We start from the raw sequence: 17510 nt of genomic DNA, 5'->3' as shown, positions 1-17510 counted from the left end.
CCTCCCAGCTCTGTGTGTGTGAAATGTCGTGGTTCCATCGGTGGAGCTGGTTCTCACGCTGGGATTTGATACTTGCTCGCGTCACGGCATCAAACCGCCTCATGTAGTTACTTTGTATTTTGTGTTATATCGCTAGTTTCCTTAGGTACCGCCATAAATACTGCCACCCTATTATTGGCTTTATCGCACACTGAATATATGAGAAATCTGATGTTTAATTTAATATATAATTAATCATAGTGTATGAAAATAACACTATAAAATAATATATATAGTTTGTTGGCATTACCCTAATAACATAATAATAATAATAATAATACTTTATTTATATAGCACCTGTCTACATTGAAAAATGTAGCTCAACATGCTTTACATTTTGATGTAAAAAAGAGAAATAAAGAAAAAAAAAAAGATTGTCTAAGCAGCGGATAATTTAAGATGTGTAGCTACTTTCTATAAGCCATTGCCTGTTTTTTGAAGGTCAACAGGTTTTGTCTGATTTCATTTGCGGATTCTTTAATCTTTCCCTTGTTGTTAAAGGAGTTTGGCCTCTGTGTCACATCATATTTATACCCCAGTTAAACAGGAAGTCATACATGACGGCTTAAACACTCCTAAACCCTCAAGTGAACGTAAACATGTAAAGTATACATGGGGAATGTGCTTCACTTAGCTTATATTTTGTTCAGAAGAATTTCTAAGGGTGCCAATAATTGTGAGATGTGTTTTTTATAAGTGGTTACTCTGAAACGAATTAACTAAGTTATGAAAAATTTAGTCTATTTAGGAAACATGACAATGAGTTTGTGCCATTTTGACAGGAAAACACTTTTGACAGGAAAACAGCATCATAATTTGTTCACTTGTTAGCTGCACACCTAAGAAGGATGGAATAATACAGTGTGTGTCGATTATCATGACATAACATCTAACTGATTATGAGAACATGCCTCTTTTTCCCGCGTTTACGGAACACTTTAGAGCTTATATGACAAAAAAAAAAAAGATGATGTTATCAAGAAGATATTCCAAATATTCCAGCATGCCCATACCAGCGCATTCTTTTCTGAATGTTTTGAGCGTGTTTAAGTATCGGTTTGCCCGTTTCGGCATGTCGATGGTACTCCAGGAATGACAATGTTCTGTCTTTCTGTCTGTCAGGTGGTGTGTGTGCGGAGGTGAGGAGGCCTTGTAGGTTCCTGGTCCTGATAAATCCTCAAAGCGGTAAAGGTCAGGCCCAGGCTATGTTCAACAACCACATTCAGCACATGCTACAGGAAGCCGACATCACATACACACTTCAAATTACAGGTGAGGACATGCACCGAGATGCATGTAAATATTGTAAGACACAGTCTTATTTCTATCATGATATTTGCTTCCTCGTGGTTGCTAACTATCTATTTTAATAGTCAGCTGTACTAGCATTTAGTTTTTAAAATGTATAGGTAAATATAGTTTTTCAATATTTTACTATAGTATATTTGTATTTTTAAAAAGCAAGTGATCAGAAGCTGACTCTTTTTAGATTCAGTCTTACGTGAAAACCAAGAACAACTCTGGATATGAACAAATTTTTTCGTAAATCGTTCGCAGAAACATTTACACGAGAAATGGAAATGCACTCATTGGGAGGGAAAAACATTCCTATCCTACATTTCACTCCTGAGTATTGTGTAAATTTACGTGTATAATGTGAACCTTGTTGATCGGGCTTCAGATCGTATAATTGTCATTGAGTTACCACGATTTAATATACAGATTACTCAGTCAAGTTTAAACCGTTTGTTTATTTAAATTATGCACCAATTTAATGGACAATTTGTGAAAGTCCATATTAATCAATATGATCTGAAACACATCCATAATTTACGACAAATAAATTAGTAGTGGTCATTTAATTAGAGCAAAAGTAACAGCACCCTATAAAAGGGGGAGGAGTTAGTGTGCATCCATGGTAGCTGACACCCTGCTATGGCTGAGGTGCACTACTGGAAGATTTAGCACATGCCATGCTTAGGAGGTGCTCTTTCACTGTTTAGTAGCATTTTGTTTTTGTTGCGTTTTCATGGAGTTTTGTGGGCATGGCTAAATATTAATTTGGTAATTTATAGGTGATTGATATTTATTTGCTTGTGATTAACACGTGAGTATGAAGAACATCAGTGAAACTTTAAGCCTGGCAGAAATTTTTTGTTCTGTTCAGCTATTACACAAGATTGCAAAATGATGCTCAGTTGTTGTTGTTGTTTTTTACTTTTTTTAATGCAGGCTGACTGTAATAGTATTTCAGGTGATTGTATTTGCTAGTCTGTACCAGAGTTAGATATTTTCCCCAGTGTGTTCAGTTGGTTTTACATTGCAAACATCTTCACAAGCACTAAATTTGTTTGCACGCCTGGCTGTTCTGTGATTGGTCAGGAGTTTGTTTCCTGCTGTCTTTCCTACAGGATGTTTGACTTTTGGCAGGTCATTCAGGTGCAATTTACCTGAAAACACATAAACCCTCAGTAATAGGCATACATTTAAGTTAAAATGCATTCAGTCCATTTTGCACAGGGTGTGGTGGTCTTTATTTTTCAAAGAGGTGTGAAAGCAGCCTTAAAATAAATCCAGGGCAGATAAGGACAGCAGGCTGGAGTTTGGATTTCTTTTTCATACACACAAGTACACAAAGAACACGTTCACACTGAAATGAGAATGAATTTGCTCAGCTGCCGCTCGGTCCTGTCCTGTTTTTTGAGACAGAGCCATACTGACAGTTCGGGACTGGCCTCGATCTCTTACACAACACAAAACAGTGACACAGTAACACTGACCTGTGCTCTGCTATAGAGGAGCAGCGTAGTAAAGCATGTCTTTGTCTAATCCAGGCTCAGCTGTGTGTGTGTGTGTGTGTGTGATGAGAGGTTAATCCTAAGTCATTCTGCAGGGTAACTGAGTCCAAACAAGTCTCGTTTTACTCAGAATAGTAAGGTACTCCTTTTATTTCTGCTATTTCTCTCCATCCATCTCTCTCACTCTCTTTTTCTTTCTCTCTCTCACACACACAGTCAGAGGAGAAGAGAGGATGGCCAGGCAGCGGAATGAAGATTTAGAGTTAATGGCAGACAGAGATAAATAAAGAGAAGGAAAATAAGGGTAAATCTAGAACCCTTAATGGTTCTCGGGTTGTGCCTCTGAGGGAACACATAAAGGTACTATCTAGAACCCTAGAATGATTCCTTATCAGACAGGGTTCCGAACTAGATCCCTAGGAAACTAAGAACCCATAAAGAAGACAGGAAGAGAGTATTTGTTTGTTTGTCCATAGAAACTACATATATTAAATCTATGCAAATATATAAACTGTATATTAAATTGAAAGTAGGTAAACCGATCAATCAATTGGTCAATAAATATATAAATTTAAAAATAACTAAATGATAGAGAACCCGAAAACCCGACTGAAATAAATAATAAAAGTATAAGGCAAAGAGAGAGAAGGAGAGAGAGGCATTAAATCTGAGAATGAGAGGGAGAGAGAAAAGAGAGAGAATAAGAAAGAGGGAGGATATGAGGGAGAATAAAAGACCAGAAAAGGAGAAAGAGATGGAGAGATGGAAGAAAGAGAAAAAGATTCATTTAGGTTTATTTAGTATGGTTATGTTATCTTAGTAGAAATAATCTTTGCTGCTTTTCCTTTACCTTTGTTGTGTATATTTAATTATAATTATTTATTATTATTATTATTATTATTATTATTATTATTATATGTACTCTCTCCTTTCTGTTACACTCAGCACTGTTTTGGCAACACTAGTACAATGACAATCACACCATTTAAACATGATAAATGAGGGAAAGAGTGAGTGGGTAGAATAATGTGGGAGGGGATATAAGAGAAAGCAAGGAAAGAGAAAAGAGAAAGTGAATCTGAGAGAATAAGAGAGAGAAAGAGAGACAGTGAGAGATGAGAAAAAGGTGGCACAAGCCAGAAATACGAAAGACTTGAGCAATGCTTGTGTACAGTGTTTACATGCTCGCTTTGTGTCAGCGGGTGGTTTTAGGTCACCACACCTTCACTTTCAATTCAGATAGCGTAGAGTAACAGGCTACTGTAAATACACAGTTATCTAAGCTACATGTTACACTACAAGCACAGCTACCAGTCATTTTATAAATATGCAGTTTCTGAGCAAAGCTACAAGTTACTATACAGGTTAATTTATACATATGTACTTTGGTTCCCAGTCTACAAGTTACACTACAAATATGTAGGGTTTTAGCAAATGTAATGTACATGTTACACTATAAAATATACAGTTCTTTTCACGATACCACAAATCACACTCTAAATACATAGCTTCTTCACAAAATTTCAAGAGGTGGCGAAACTTCCTCAGTTGAACTGGATGGCCGAGTGACATTCTCAGCTGTATAGAGATGCTGAGAAGCGTCCTCGGTCACACTGAGCGTTGTTCTCCATCGACTTTGCAGGCTGAACTTGGTTGAATGTGTGAGCAGACTCAGGTGTACGTAGAGCTTGGTTGGCTGTGTTGTCAGTCTCAGGCATGAGAAGAACTTGGTTGGTCATGACGTCTGCTTCAGACATGAGCGGAAATTGGCTGTCCATGTCAGCAGACTCAGGCGTGAACAGAACTTGGTCATCCTTATCAACAGACTCCGGAGTGAGAACTTGGTCATCCTTATCAGCAGAATTGGGCGTGAGCACAACTTGATTGTTTGTGATGTCGGCTTCAGGCGTGAGCAGAAACAAGTTACTTTATAAATATGTTTTGTTAGTAAAGCTACAAGTTACTTTATAAATATATATTTTTACCTGTAAAAATATGTATTTTGTTAGCAAAGCTACACTTTACACACTATAGATATTTATGATGTTGGCAATGCTAAGTTACAGTATGCATACATAGCAATATTAGCTTAACTGCTATGGTTGATGTCACAAATTATAATAGAAAGGAGTTTCTAAGTTTTTTGTTTGGCTGATTTAAGGATTAACAAAAGATTTGAGCATAAATTGGCCCAGTTTTGTCTCTTAACATAAAACACTGGTGAATGGGAATTAGCCTAATGGTCTTACGGTTTCCAACCAGTTTCATTGTATGTACATCCAACTGACAGGAAATGGACAACTTAGTGGATTAAAAATAAAATAGTTTAACTCACACACTCTTTATCTAAAAACTAACTATTAAGTGCTACGATATTGCTAATGGGAAATGATCAAATGGAAGCCATGGATCATATACTTCTTGACACAAATTCAAAGTTATATAATGGTTTACTAACCCTCGATATCAATGCCAGTGTTAGCAGTTTGATTTCTTTAGGCTCATTCATCCGAATCTGAAACTCTCAGCACACTGGAGGCTGATTCAGTGCTTGCTAGCAAACACAAACTCTGAGGTAAAGCTGTGACATTTTTGGTGGTCAGTGAAAGTTATTTTTTCACCTGGCACCAGATTAACAGCACTTTCCATTCCCTTTGAAAACTGCAGGCTACACTGTGAGACATATCTGCTAACAGTAGTGGGGGAGGGGGGAGGGGGTAACTAAATATGTTAACTAAAATATGTAGATCACCAATAATCTACATCACTATTATATAACTATTGGGCTAGCTCTAAATGTTTAAGCACCAAACAAAGCTAGTCAGCTAATGGAGGAGAAAATCATTATCCATATAGCTACCTATCTAGCCATCATTGCACATAAGATACCACAGCAATATTAGCTATCTATTCAGCTAGCAGGGAAAATCATTATTCCTGGATGCGATACCTTTGTATAACTAGCTAGCTAAATATGATTAAGTGTTTAGTGGGAGCACAGCGGATACTCTTTATAGCAGTGAGTCTTTTAATGCTGTGTTCAGTGTTGAAATATTCATTATTTGCAATTTTGCAGCCAGCAAATTAGACAGTTGGAGATATTGATTATGCACTGCCTAAAAACCATTTCTGTTGACTGTCCTTGTACACATTAGCACTGCTTTTCAAAGGGTAATTTTCCCAAAAGCATTATAGCACAAACATCTCCACAGAGGAACAGACATTTGGGAATTTCTCTTTCCAAAACACATTCTGAACATAGTATAGAGCATAACCTAGATTAGCATAGACTTGATCCCAGCCTTCAGGATCTGGATCTGCTCCTTATTAGTTCTAATGTCCAACACTAGGCAGTATTGTTTGCTTGTCCCTTGGGTACCTGCTAAATATTAGGATTGTTGTCTTACGAGTCATTGTGGCAAAATCACAAAACCTGGGGAAATAAGGCCATTAGCCAGTGAGCCAATGTTAGTTCTTTAAGCTAGAGTCTCGACCTCTGCTTGCTGCTTGCTCAATGGAGTAGTGTTTCTTAGATTTTGGCACCCCTACTTCCAAATTTTGTTCAGTGAATAGAGCTCATGGGCTGAAGGAGACTGAAAGACAAAGTGTACTGCCTAGTGATGTCTCACTGTTGTCAAGGTTTAACCTTTTTTTTAATGCTTTTTTTTTCCCATTTTGACTAAGTATTATCTAACTTTTTCTTTTCTTGTGCACTTGCCTACCAGATTTCATTTTGTTATGAGGCTAACATGATGGATGCAGTTTATAAACTATAACCACCTTGGTCGAGGTCTCATCCGTGGTTGGTTTTCTTGCATTTCGGAAATAAAGAATGTCACATGAAATTTGTTTCTCCACATGCCCTGGGTCATTAGGAAGCTGTGTTCAGAGTACAGGGTTAGCCATTATATGACCCCCCCCACCCCCCCTGCAGGGTTCAGGACTTTGCTCAAGGGCCCCAAGTGTGGCAACTCGGTAGTCCTGGAGCTTGATGTCCAAACCTTCTGATAAGTAGCCCAGAGCTTTAATAACCAAGCCACCACTTTAGCTTTGCCTTGGATTCAAAGCATGCCCCAAACAAATAAGTTCTGTGACATTTGCATTTGGGACTTGAAAGCAATGAGACCTGAAAAGTCCCCCGACTCTAAGAAGTGCAGGAAGCGAATCAAGGTGATGGGATTACCTCGAAACCGATACTATGGTGAACACAATGGCTGCATACAGGGAGGAACCTTTTAAAGATACTTCCCACTTTCAGTAGCCTTCATTTGTTTGCCTGTAACCCAGGCACTTTCTCATCTTCCACAAGCTTGAGTTTCCCACTGTCTCATGTTCAGCCAGAGGCTCTGTATAAGGAAATGTGATGTGACTGGACTGATAAAGGCCATATCAATTCCCCGCCTGACTTCACAGGGACATGACAACGGAAAGGGAGGAGAATCTGATGCCTCCCTCAGGGGCTTGGTGTTACGTTGCAGCTAGCGGAAGAAAACGCAATCTCCCTAATTAGCGAATCCCACTCTCTAAGATATAACAAGCTGACAAAGGTTGAGGCTTGGCACGTGATGTTTTAGGACAAATGAGGGGCATTTGTGAGATAAGAGAAAGCGCTTCAGAAAGCTGGCCCAGATCTGCAAGATGATAGCTGACACTATGTGCATGCACCGCTAACAAATTATGTAATGCATTGTAGGAAGGCATGTTGGCAAAAATGTGGTCAAATTCTATTTCTATCATCTGGATCTGTTTAGCCATTTGGATGTTTTCTTATGTTAACAAACTCTAGCTACATTTGAAAGGTCACATGGGGAGGAAATACTTCTGAAAAATGTCCATTGTGGAAACTACATCACTAAGCGTTAACTACATGGGAGTTCCATACTCCCAGCGCTTAATACTAGCTTTTAACATTGTTAAACGAGTTTGTCCAAAATGGGTATTGGGGCTTTAGCAAACCTTAGACGTCAGATAACGCCTCCTTCTGGTGAGTTTGTTTTTGAGTCACATTTTTCCCCAAATCTAACAAATCCACATTTAAAAAAAATTCTGTTACAACATTAGCTTGGCCTGAACTGCCAAATTAGCAATAGATTAAAAAGGTGTTTTTAATTAATTAGAAAATTCATGATCTTTCAAAATGTTAGTCATTTAAGTACAATCTTCTAAACTTTCCACATTTCTCTTTTTACACCAGAGCCTTTTCTGTTCGATATTGCTTTACATGTGGAGTTTTTATATTCCTGAAGCTCATGCAAAGACCCCCAAACACCTCATGACTAACATCTTTTCACCTTTTCTCATTTGCTTGCAGAGCGTCAGAACCACGCCCGCGAGATGGTACGAGAAGCGGACCTGTCTCAGTGGGACGCCGTGGTCATCATGTCCGGAGACGGTCTGCTGTTTGAGGTAAGATCACTGTGAGCGCATTCCTCGCCAAGTAAACCTCAGCAAACCAACGTGTCCTATGTCCAGAGGTTGATTTAGGAATGTGCAGAAACTGAGAAGTTTAGATGGACGTCATGTGAGGAAAAAATTCAGCAACAAACAACAGCAGGACTGTGAACAACATGATGTTGAATGATGTTCACAGAACATCTTGTTTGCTAAATCTTCGTGTTTGGATTTTTTATTAATTTAACTTGCAGCATGTTTACATGTTAACCTAGTGTCCAAAAAGCTATGGATGTTAAAATATTGCTATACTTAGATTATACGTAGTTTACACTGTAATATATGTTACAGCTTAGCATCTCTGGATGCTAGCATGCATTTTGGTGAATCTGTTCTGATATTTTAGGATATTATATTTATGGTTGTTATATCATAAGGCAAACACATGACACACTCTCTATGAGTGTTTAAAGTAGACGAAGCACTGTTCTGAGGCATCATCGGTAATATGTAAGATGTTGTAACCCAGCACTGAAATTTCCCAGTATGATTCAAGTGCAATTATAGTCCTCTTTTCTTAGTTGTCCAGTGACGTTCATGCTTCCCAGCTGTATGTTCATATCTCATTAAATGTTTTTCTGCCTATGTTGAAACCATGAACAGGTCTATGCTAATGTTTTCTTCTTTTTCCATACCTAAGATTTGTGGTGCTTTATATTAAAGCTTTTTTAAAAACCATAGATAACATAGCTGTTGTAAATCAAGTTTTTAAAAAAGAAAAGAAAAAAGAAATCTTGCTTTTTATAGTACAAGTAACTTCCATCTTAAGCTTTGCTATCATCTGAATGTAACAAGACAGAGTTTAAAGTGTGACAGTTCATTGGTAAATCATTGAATAATATGTAAATTATTGTAAATTACTGAGCGATAAGTAAGATCTTTCATGTAATGGGAAACGTTGCCAGAACTTCTGATAATCCTCCTCCTCTGAAGTCACGAATACTATAAAGTGGGCACTTCATATGGAATCATTTCAACATGTCTGTTCTCGTTTAATCCTAACGCCTACTACAGCATGTCTTCTGTATATCCGCAGGTCGTGAACGGGCTCATGGAGAGGGAGGACTGGGAGAAAGCCATTCAGACTCCTCTCGGCGTGCTGCCTGGAGGTTCGGGGAATGCACTAGCTGCCTCGATACACTACTACACTGGGTAAGACTCGCACTCGATGTAAGAGATTTTGGACCATGTGCTGGCTCAGTGGGGAAAAATATTACACACTTGGGAATGCATGATCAATAAGATCTTGTCATCCTTGATTTATGTAATAGTCTTATAATGCTAATATATTTTGAAATGCCACATATATTTTCCATTATTCCAATGATATATGTCCCACGACAAGTTGGCAATATGTAAATTACTATATTGGGAACATCTGTAGCTTTGCTTTATTGTTTCTCCATCCCACCAAAATAAAGAAAGCACCACTCCTACCCCCTGGTAATGATCTCCGGCAAATGATCCATGCTGGAAGTGGGCATAAGTGCTTTTTTTCTATAAAGAACAAACATTCAGATGCTTGTAATGCCTTTTAAATACTTAACAGTCAACCATTCCTGCTCCATGTTTGTTTACAAAAAAATCCCTAGGGAAATACGTTATGAATCAATCCATAACTGTGAAACATATTTACACCTCATCTCTTTGCCATTGGCGTTACTCAAAAATGCAAAAAAGGAATGAACGTGAATATACTAAATGGTCAGATCCATTATTACATTGCCGAGACAGTCTCAGTGGAACTCTCAAGGAGAGTGATCTAATTGCACCTGAGGCAGATTGTTGGCTTTGATGGAAAATAAGGGGATAGTTCTTCCACATGGGTGGAGTCTCTTTGTACTCAGGCTGTTTGTTGAATCTGGGTTGGCCTGGGTTGTGTTTTTAGCAGGTTCTGGATGATGAAGAATGGGATCTTGCTTAAAAAGGGAAAGTATGGATCTTCACTTATGAGAAGGAAGAACAGATTATAAAAGCAAGACAGTTCATCCATTCTCTATACTGCTTATCTTACACAGGGTCGCAAGGAGCTTGAAGCCTATCCCAGGGAATTCGGGGCACAGGGCAGGGGACACCCTGGGTGGGGTGCCAACCCATCGCAGGACACAAACACACACACTCACACACCCATTCAGTCTACGAACAATTTAGAGATGACAGTCAGCCTACAACGCATGTCTTTGTACTGAGGAGAAAACCAGAGTACCCGGAGGGGTACCACCCCCCAAAACACAGGGAGCACATCCAAGCTCCACGCACATAAGGTGCTATCCAGAAAGCTAATTTAGTGGTTTCACATCAATGGGGCCGGGGTGTGAATATTTATTAAATCACAACTTTTGGGTTTTTATTTGTAAATAATTTTGTGAATGTTTCCCCAAACTAAGTGTAATGTGGCCCGGTACCACCCCATATTGGAAAACTTTTATTCATTTTGTTAAAACAAACATTCATTTCTTCTTTCTCAGGGCACAGCCGGTGTCTGGTGAGGATCTGCTAGTGAATTGTGGCTTCATGTTGTGTAAAGGCTTGGTGTCGCATCTGGACCTCACTTCAGTCTGCATGGCATCCAGCCAGCGCCTGTTCTCCTTCCTGTCCCTCGCTTGGGGCTTTGTGGCTGATGTGGACATCGAGAGCGAGAAGTACCGCTACGTCGGAGCAGCTCGTTTCACCATGGGTACTCTAGTGCGCCTCACCTCACTGAGGGTGTACAAAGGAAAGCTAGCGTACCTTCCTGCCGAGGAATCTCAATTTCCTCCGAGCCCTGCTCAGCCAGTGTCCTTCACCAATGATTCCAACTCATCCTCGGTTCATTCCTCCATTCATTCCCACTTGTCAAGGAACTCGAATTGTCAGAATCACCTCTTGCACAATTCATGCAACTCCAACAATGCCCACAAACCCAAATTTAACGGTCAGCCACCAGTGACCACACAAGGCCCCCCAGATTCCCTCCTTGTACCCTTAGACCAGCCTGTGCCAGCACACTGGACCGTGGTCAAGGAGGAGGATTTTGTTCTGGTGATGGCGGTGTATCAATCCCACCTTGCTGAAGACTTGATAGCTGCGCCTGCATCCAGGCTCGAGGACGGAATTATACACCTGATCTACGTAAAAGCAGGAATCTCACGCCAAGCCCTCTTGCGCCTCTTCCTGGCCATGGAGAAAGGTGCCCACTTGAGTACAAACTGCCCCTTTGTGGTGTACGTTAAAGTGCGGGCACTACGACTAGAACCCTATTCACCTAAAGGGACTATCACTGTCGATGGTGAGGTAGTGGAATACGGGCCAGTACAAGCGCAGATCTACGGCAGACTTGCCAGGATTATAGCCGGATAGAATTGCACATAGAAGGCCAGAAATGTTTGGCAAAAAAAAATCTTCTCACAGTGAATGAAAGATTGTAGAGTCAATTAGCAATAAAAGGAAATGATGATTGCTAGGTCTTTATTTATTGTTAGTATCGAAGTAACGGACAGGTTCTTGCCCTGATAGAGCTTCCTTTCTTTAAAGGAAGGCTTCACTTGAAAGTGAAGCCTTCACTTTCAACTGAAGGCTTTGTGTGAGTGGACATTAGAAGAAATCGTATTTTCATAGCACTCCGTCCGCACAAGCTTTGACCCATTGTTAGCAGCACATCTTAACATTTGCAGGATTGTCTTCTAAGTGAGGTACTACAATTTTTTGAAAGCAATGACTTCTAATGTGTGATTGATGTCTGCTGCTGTTTTCAAGGTGCTACTGATTGTAGGGACAAATCATGCAAAAGATTGAAGAGAAATTTACTTATTTTTATACTGCAGTTTTGTACACGACATAGACGTCTCCACATATCCCACATTTATATGAGAAGCAGTGTATAACCGGGAGCTTATGAGTCGGCTGGATGGGGGTTTGTGTAGAGTGCTTTCATTTGTCTTTCTTTTTAAAATGACTTTTTTATTTTTTATTTCTTAGCACATATAGAAATAGAAAATTAATTCGTTTTTAAATTAAAGTATTGACTACAACTCAATTATTCAGGAATCCAAATATGATGTACCACTAATGTGGATCACTACATACTTTTTAAAAAGTAATAAGAAGATGAAAGTAAAAGAGCACATCATCGATATTTTCCAGCTGCTGCAAGTTAATCAATTTAAGTGCAGTTATTAAAAGATTCATGATGTTAGCTGACGTTATCTTGTATTTCGATTCACGTGGTTTGGTAACGTTACCGAAATAGCTAATTGGCTCACTTCCAACTGGTCTCCAGTCAAAATGAGCTCAACACGGTGCACCAGATTTATTGAAATACACCTTGCTCTGTTATTCACATTTTTTGTTGGTACAACCTCAGGGTTGGAATTAAGTTACAACCATTTCCACCAGCTTAAGGAAGCTCAGTTTACTGTATCAATGAGCTCTGTTTGGAGGATATCGGTTACTCAGAGTGGTGTCCATAATGGGATATTTGCACCTCTTCTGTCAATTAAATCTCTTCTGTCTGGATGGTTATGAATGAAGCCAGGACAAGTGAGATTTTAGCAGGATTTTTTTTCTTCTTTTGAACCTGTTAATATGATCCCATTATTGAATGAGTTAATATATAGAACACTGTAATCATGGTATTCTATCCTTTGCAGAAGAAATATGAGGATTTCTACCTGTTCTGGTCGTTCTGATTGATTATTTTATGGACGCTCAGTGATGACGGTATGGGGATGATCCAAAAAACTACATTTAGGAAGGACACCATCATCCAATTATCATTTGGTAATTTCCTGAATAAATGAAAAATTTTGGCCTACACATAGAAAGGCTATTTTGTAGCCTAGTTTAAAAAAAAAAAAAAAAAAAAAAAACATTTTCCAATTTGCAATGAATCGGATGCAACTGAAATTATCAGGGCTCTAATTTTGGGATGGAATTTTCCACCTCTAAAAATTTCCATTTGGGGTAAAGGGGTAGAAAGTAATTTCAGAACCAGACATAAATAAAATCCAAGTTATCCAAGTTCCTAAAGTGTAGCTGATTTCATCCGAATAGGGCTACAGATACTGTGCTAATCGAAGATACAGTGCTGTTTGTAGCTACACTACGGCTATGTTTTCTTCTTACGAGATCTTACTGAACATAATAGTCAAATGGATCACATGATAAAAACCCACCGAAACACACAAATCCAAACTATAATTTACGAACCCATACATCTTTATTAGTTCCAAAAGCTTCATAGCCAATCAACTAGCACTTCCACTTCACACTGGTAACAGTTTATTCTCATGAAAAATAATAAATAAATGTTTAATAAAGCTCAAATCAGACATTTATAAAACGGTACGTATTAGTCTGTACAAACTATTAATACATTTCACAAGTGTCTAATTTAAGTGTAACAAATAAGACCTAACAAGACCTTAATTAACCCTTAAACAGTATGTGTTTCTTTTAAAAAAAAAAAAAAAAAAATTGTGTTGCTTGGTTTAACGTTCTTCATAGGGCATGAGCAGCGAGCGTAATGCAACCTCGGTCTCCTAGCGCCGGTTAATGATTAGCTTCAAGTCTGTCATCACCAGGGCAGTTAATGCTGTCCCATAATTATCTCCTTTATAAAGTCCGTTTCGACAAGGCTGGCCAAGGCTGCTAGACACGTTGTAAAGTCACTGGAGATAAACATGACCACACTTCTCACTGATTCCACACATTCTTACAATTTTTTTTCTCAGAAAACTAGCTGGTGACATCATGCAGGGTGTGTCTGAAAGAGTGATTTAGGGTACTAGTATTGATTTGACAGCATTGCACTGCAGTGGTAGTGGTCCACTTCCAACACAACACCCATTCCTCCCTCTCCAAAACACACACACACAAACGCACAACCCCACCCTGTCTGAAGACTCAGCTGGTTTGCACTGATTACAACCCCCATCATCTAAACATCAATCCCAACCTGCACCTTCTGTTTATGACTGCAGCAAGATAAGATTATTGTGTTTATTCCTTACTAATATGTATACATTCGTATTTTGAATATGATAAATGGTATGTAATAATGTTTAAACTAACGCTATTAAAAGTTGTTCTTGGTGGAATGATGCTTGAATCACAATACAGCAAATCAAATTGGAGGTGCTGGTCGTCTGCCAGTAAAAGGGGGAGGGTGGGGTTACTGACTCGCCTAAAGCTACATTAAATAACCAGCACATCCACATTTCATTCTACTCTAGTAAATACTGGACTAGAATCAGCACTGTGAGGAAAGTGTCTGCGTCAGAAGCTTTATTTACACTTCATTTATTTCATTACACATTCATTCTTTTGTGATAAAACTTGCATGTGCTAGCAGTGCAGCTACTGTGTGGTCACTCAGCCACTGAGTATAATCAGTGCAGATTCCGGCATTAAATTATTCAAATGTCTGATGTTATAGTAAAAACACTAGCTAGACGTGACGTGTAGAATTTACAATTTTATTGCCGTGCACTTCACTGTGGGATCAACCAGAGGTCATGACTTTGGCTATTTCCTTTGGCTAATTCTTTCATAAAATTTCGATTTGGTTCTTCTGTAGATTTTTGTTTTTAACCTTTGCTGTGTTAAAATGTTTGCGTTTTGTTTGTTTTTTATGTGGGAAGGTGATTACATAATACAGTCACAGTTGAAAGATTTAAAGTCAGAAACATTGTTGCTAGGCAACAGGGAAGTAAAGAACGCCAAGAGTTATCTAGTTCAGGCATCGTCAAAATGGTGAACGGTGTTCCGGATGCGTAGTTAGCGATGTACTTCCGTGGACCAAAATGAGTACTTGGGGGGGGGGGATACTGAACCAGAACAAATAAATATATGAACCAAATTGGATGTAGGTCAGCGACTCTAAACATGATCCATCATGGATGGACTGATTAGCTAACTGATGATATGTCAGTCCCTTCAGGATTTCTTGATTTTGCAATCGCAGAAATGAATGCAAAATCAAGCAAACTCTGTAATATTCAGAGGAGCTTGCAATTTTTCTAAATTACCGCAGATTTGGGCCAAGACGTGTTACAGTAGGTGACGTCATCACAACGCGCATTCCGCCAAAGCCTTCTTCGATTCACATGCGTCGTACAAGAGTACAGCTAAAAGATATAATTTACCAACAAACATCACTGTGAAAGATTGTGCATAACAATTTCACGCGATTGCGATTTCGCCAATTCAAGTAGTTTTTCCCAAAAATAGCACAAGAAGTTGCATCGCAAATTTTGAAAAAATCTGCAGTTAAATCAAGCATTTTTGGCCGCAAAAATCGCAAAAAAACCTCTGCAAAATCGTGTAATGACTGATGCTATGAAACAAAACAACAATTTCAAATAATCAGATGTATATCTATAATCTAATCATTATTGGTTAGACACTAAACATAGAGTGTTGCCACCAATCAGTCACGTTAGTCGAATTTGTAAACAAGGACGTTTATGTAACTGGACTTGAAAAATCCGAGTTGAATAATCCTGAGCTAGCTAATGAATTTTCAGCTAGCTAACTGGAACATAGCTGATAACTTTTATACACACGACAGTTTAAACAAGACAAAAGAGAGACTGAAATCACACTGCATTTACGCTCATCATCCAAACCAAACTTCCATGGGTTCTATCATGATGCTAAGCGAAAGTGTCACAATCCTTGGATTTGTAACACTTCGATTCTAAAGTGGTGAAAATGAAAGAGTGGGTCGGTTTGTATAAAATCATAACTCTTAATCAAACATAATGATACCTGTGTCGTTCTGCTCCTGGTTTGTGGTAAACTAAAGTTTTAGGATGGTTTTATACAGTATCTACATGATGCACCATAGCCTTGGGATTTCACATCCCATCACCTTAAGCCTTACGAAGCCCTGAATACAAAATTGGGTCGTTTTATGACCTTTGTTCAACAGTAGTTTGTGTATATGTGTCTGTGTATATGTAGAATAAAATAGACTGCACCGCCTTAAAACGGCTCATGAGCATTTATCTCTACTGGTCTGTTGATTAAATCATGAATGAATGACCAAAACAATGAGCTAATTTGCACTTTTTGCACTCTTGCACCTTTAAGAGATGTACTGTATGTGCTGTAGAGATACATAATTATTGTTTGCTTTCTGATTTTAATGTCAGCTAATCTGACATTATTTTCTTTTAGTGATTTTTAGTCAGTTTTCTCTTGAGATGTCACGCAGAACTGGACATTTTTGACTTGGACTGCTAAGGTAGACACTGCATGGTTTCACAAATGGTTGTAGAAATGAATTTTATTTGAATTTCAGCTTGAAGTTAGCTAAACATTCCATTTGTGAAGATATATATGTAAGAGCCAAGCTTGATCATGATCAGTGTGACGGTTATACTTTTTTGTCCAGCACTAGAGAGCAATTTTAATGGAATGGCTTGGTGGAAAAATCAAATTTATACAATTACACACCTCAGAAAAGACTTGCTACAGGTTAGAGATATTTTTGATTGACTGTAATAAACCCACACCAGACTTGCTCATGATCATGTGTTAATCATCATCAATTTACCCAGAATTCAATGCTGTGTTTGCTTTCAATTTTAACTCTATTGCTCCAATTTTATGTAAAAAACAAACCTATGCAAATGTGTGTACACATATCAAAATCAGTGCTGTTATAGTGTGTTTTTGTAAATGTACAGCAATGACTATAATTAAAGAAATCTATTACACTGAACAAAATCTAATGAAGTCTTAATTATTTTTTCCCTTTTATTTTGTAAATCGGTTCTCTCGTAGATTGGAGGAAAAGCAGAAATCCAATTAACGGAAGTGCTTCTCATTAACCAACAATTCATATGCAAATGAGATATTATATTGCATACCTTTTAGTGTGTATATGTATAGCATCGTAAAGCCAATTCAAGGTAAAGGACGTGCACGTGAGTTTAAAAAAAAAGAGTTCTGCTGCCCCCAAGTGGTCATAAAAGGAAGTGCACCAAAACTATCATTGAAATCAGGTAAATACACATTATCAAGAGTTTTAGTCAATTCACAGCATGGGGGACTAAAATAATTATACTCTTGGCCAAGTAAATACGTAAAATATATATATATATATATATAATTTTTTTTTTTTTTTAAAGAAGAAGAAGAGAGAAATCATATCAAAAACACTGCTACAAAGTCTATTATTTTCAGATTGTTTTTGTCAAAGTCGGATACTTTTAACCCTTTTAAATATATATATAT

General features: G+C 38.3%; 1 protein-coding gene across 2 annotated transcripts in view; it reads left to right on the top strand.

Annotated features, from left to right (window-relative positions):
• Positions 1-15088, top strand: part of LOC108273191 (sphingosine kinase 1) — a 24823-nt gene extending 9735 nt beyond the window's left edge. Inside the window, exons 2-5 of one of the 2 annotated variants that reach the window (XM_053684242.1) lie at positions 1184-1311; positions 8149-8243; positions 9325-9440; positions 10757-15088. In XM_053684242.1, the coding sequence (XP_053540217.1) occupies positions 1184-1311; positions 8149-8243; positions 9325-9440; positions 10757-11627 (1210 nt within the window). In that variant the 3' untranslated portion in view covers positions 11628-15088. Of the gene's footprint in view, positions 1-1161; positions 1312-8148; positions 8244-9324; positions 9441-10756 lie in introns of both variants that reach the window. The other variant, XM_017482286.3, reaches the window with a different exon arrangement.
• Positions 15089-17510: the final 2422 nt, after the last annotated feature.

The sequence above is a fragment of the Ictalurus punctatus genome, chromosome 12, assembly GCF_001660625.3.
Source record: "Ictalurus punctatus breed USDA103 chromosome 12, Coco_2.0, whole genome shotgun sequence".
NCBI classification, from domain to species: Eukaryota; Metazoa; Chordata; class Actinopteri; order Siluriformes; family Ictaluridae; genus Ictalurus; species Ictalurus punctatus.
The sequence above is the reverse complement of the archived record's forward strand: the minus strand, read 5'-3'. Positions and strand labels throughout refer to the sequence as shown.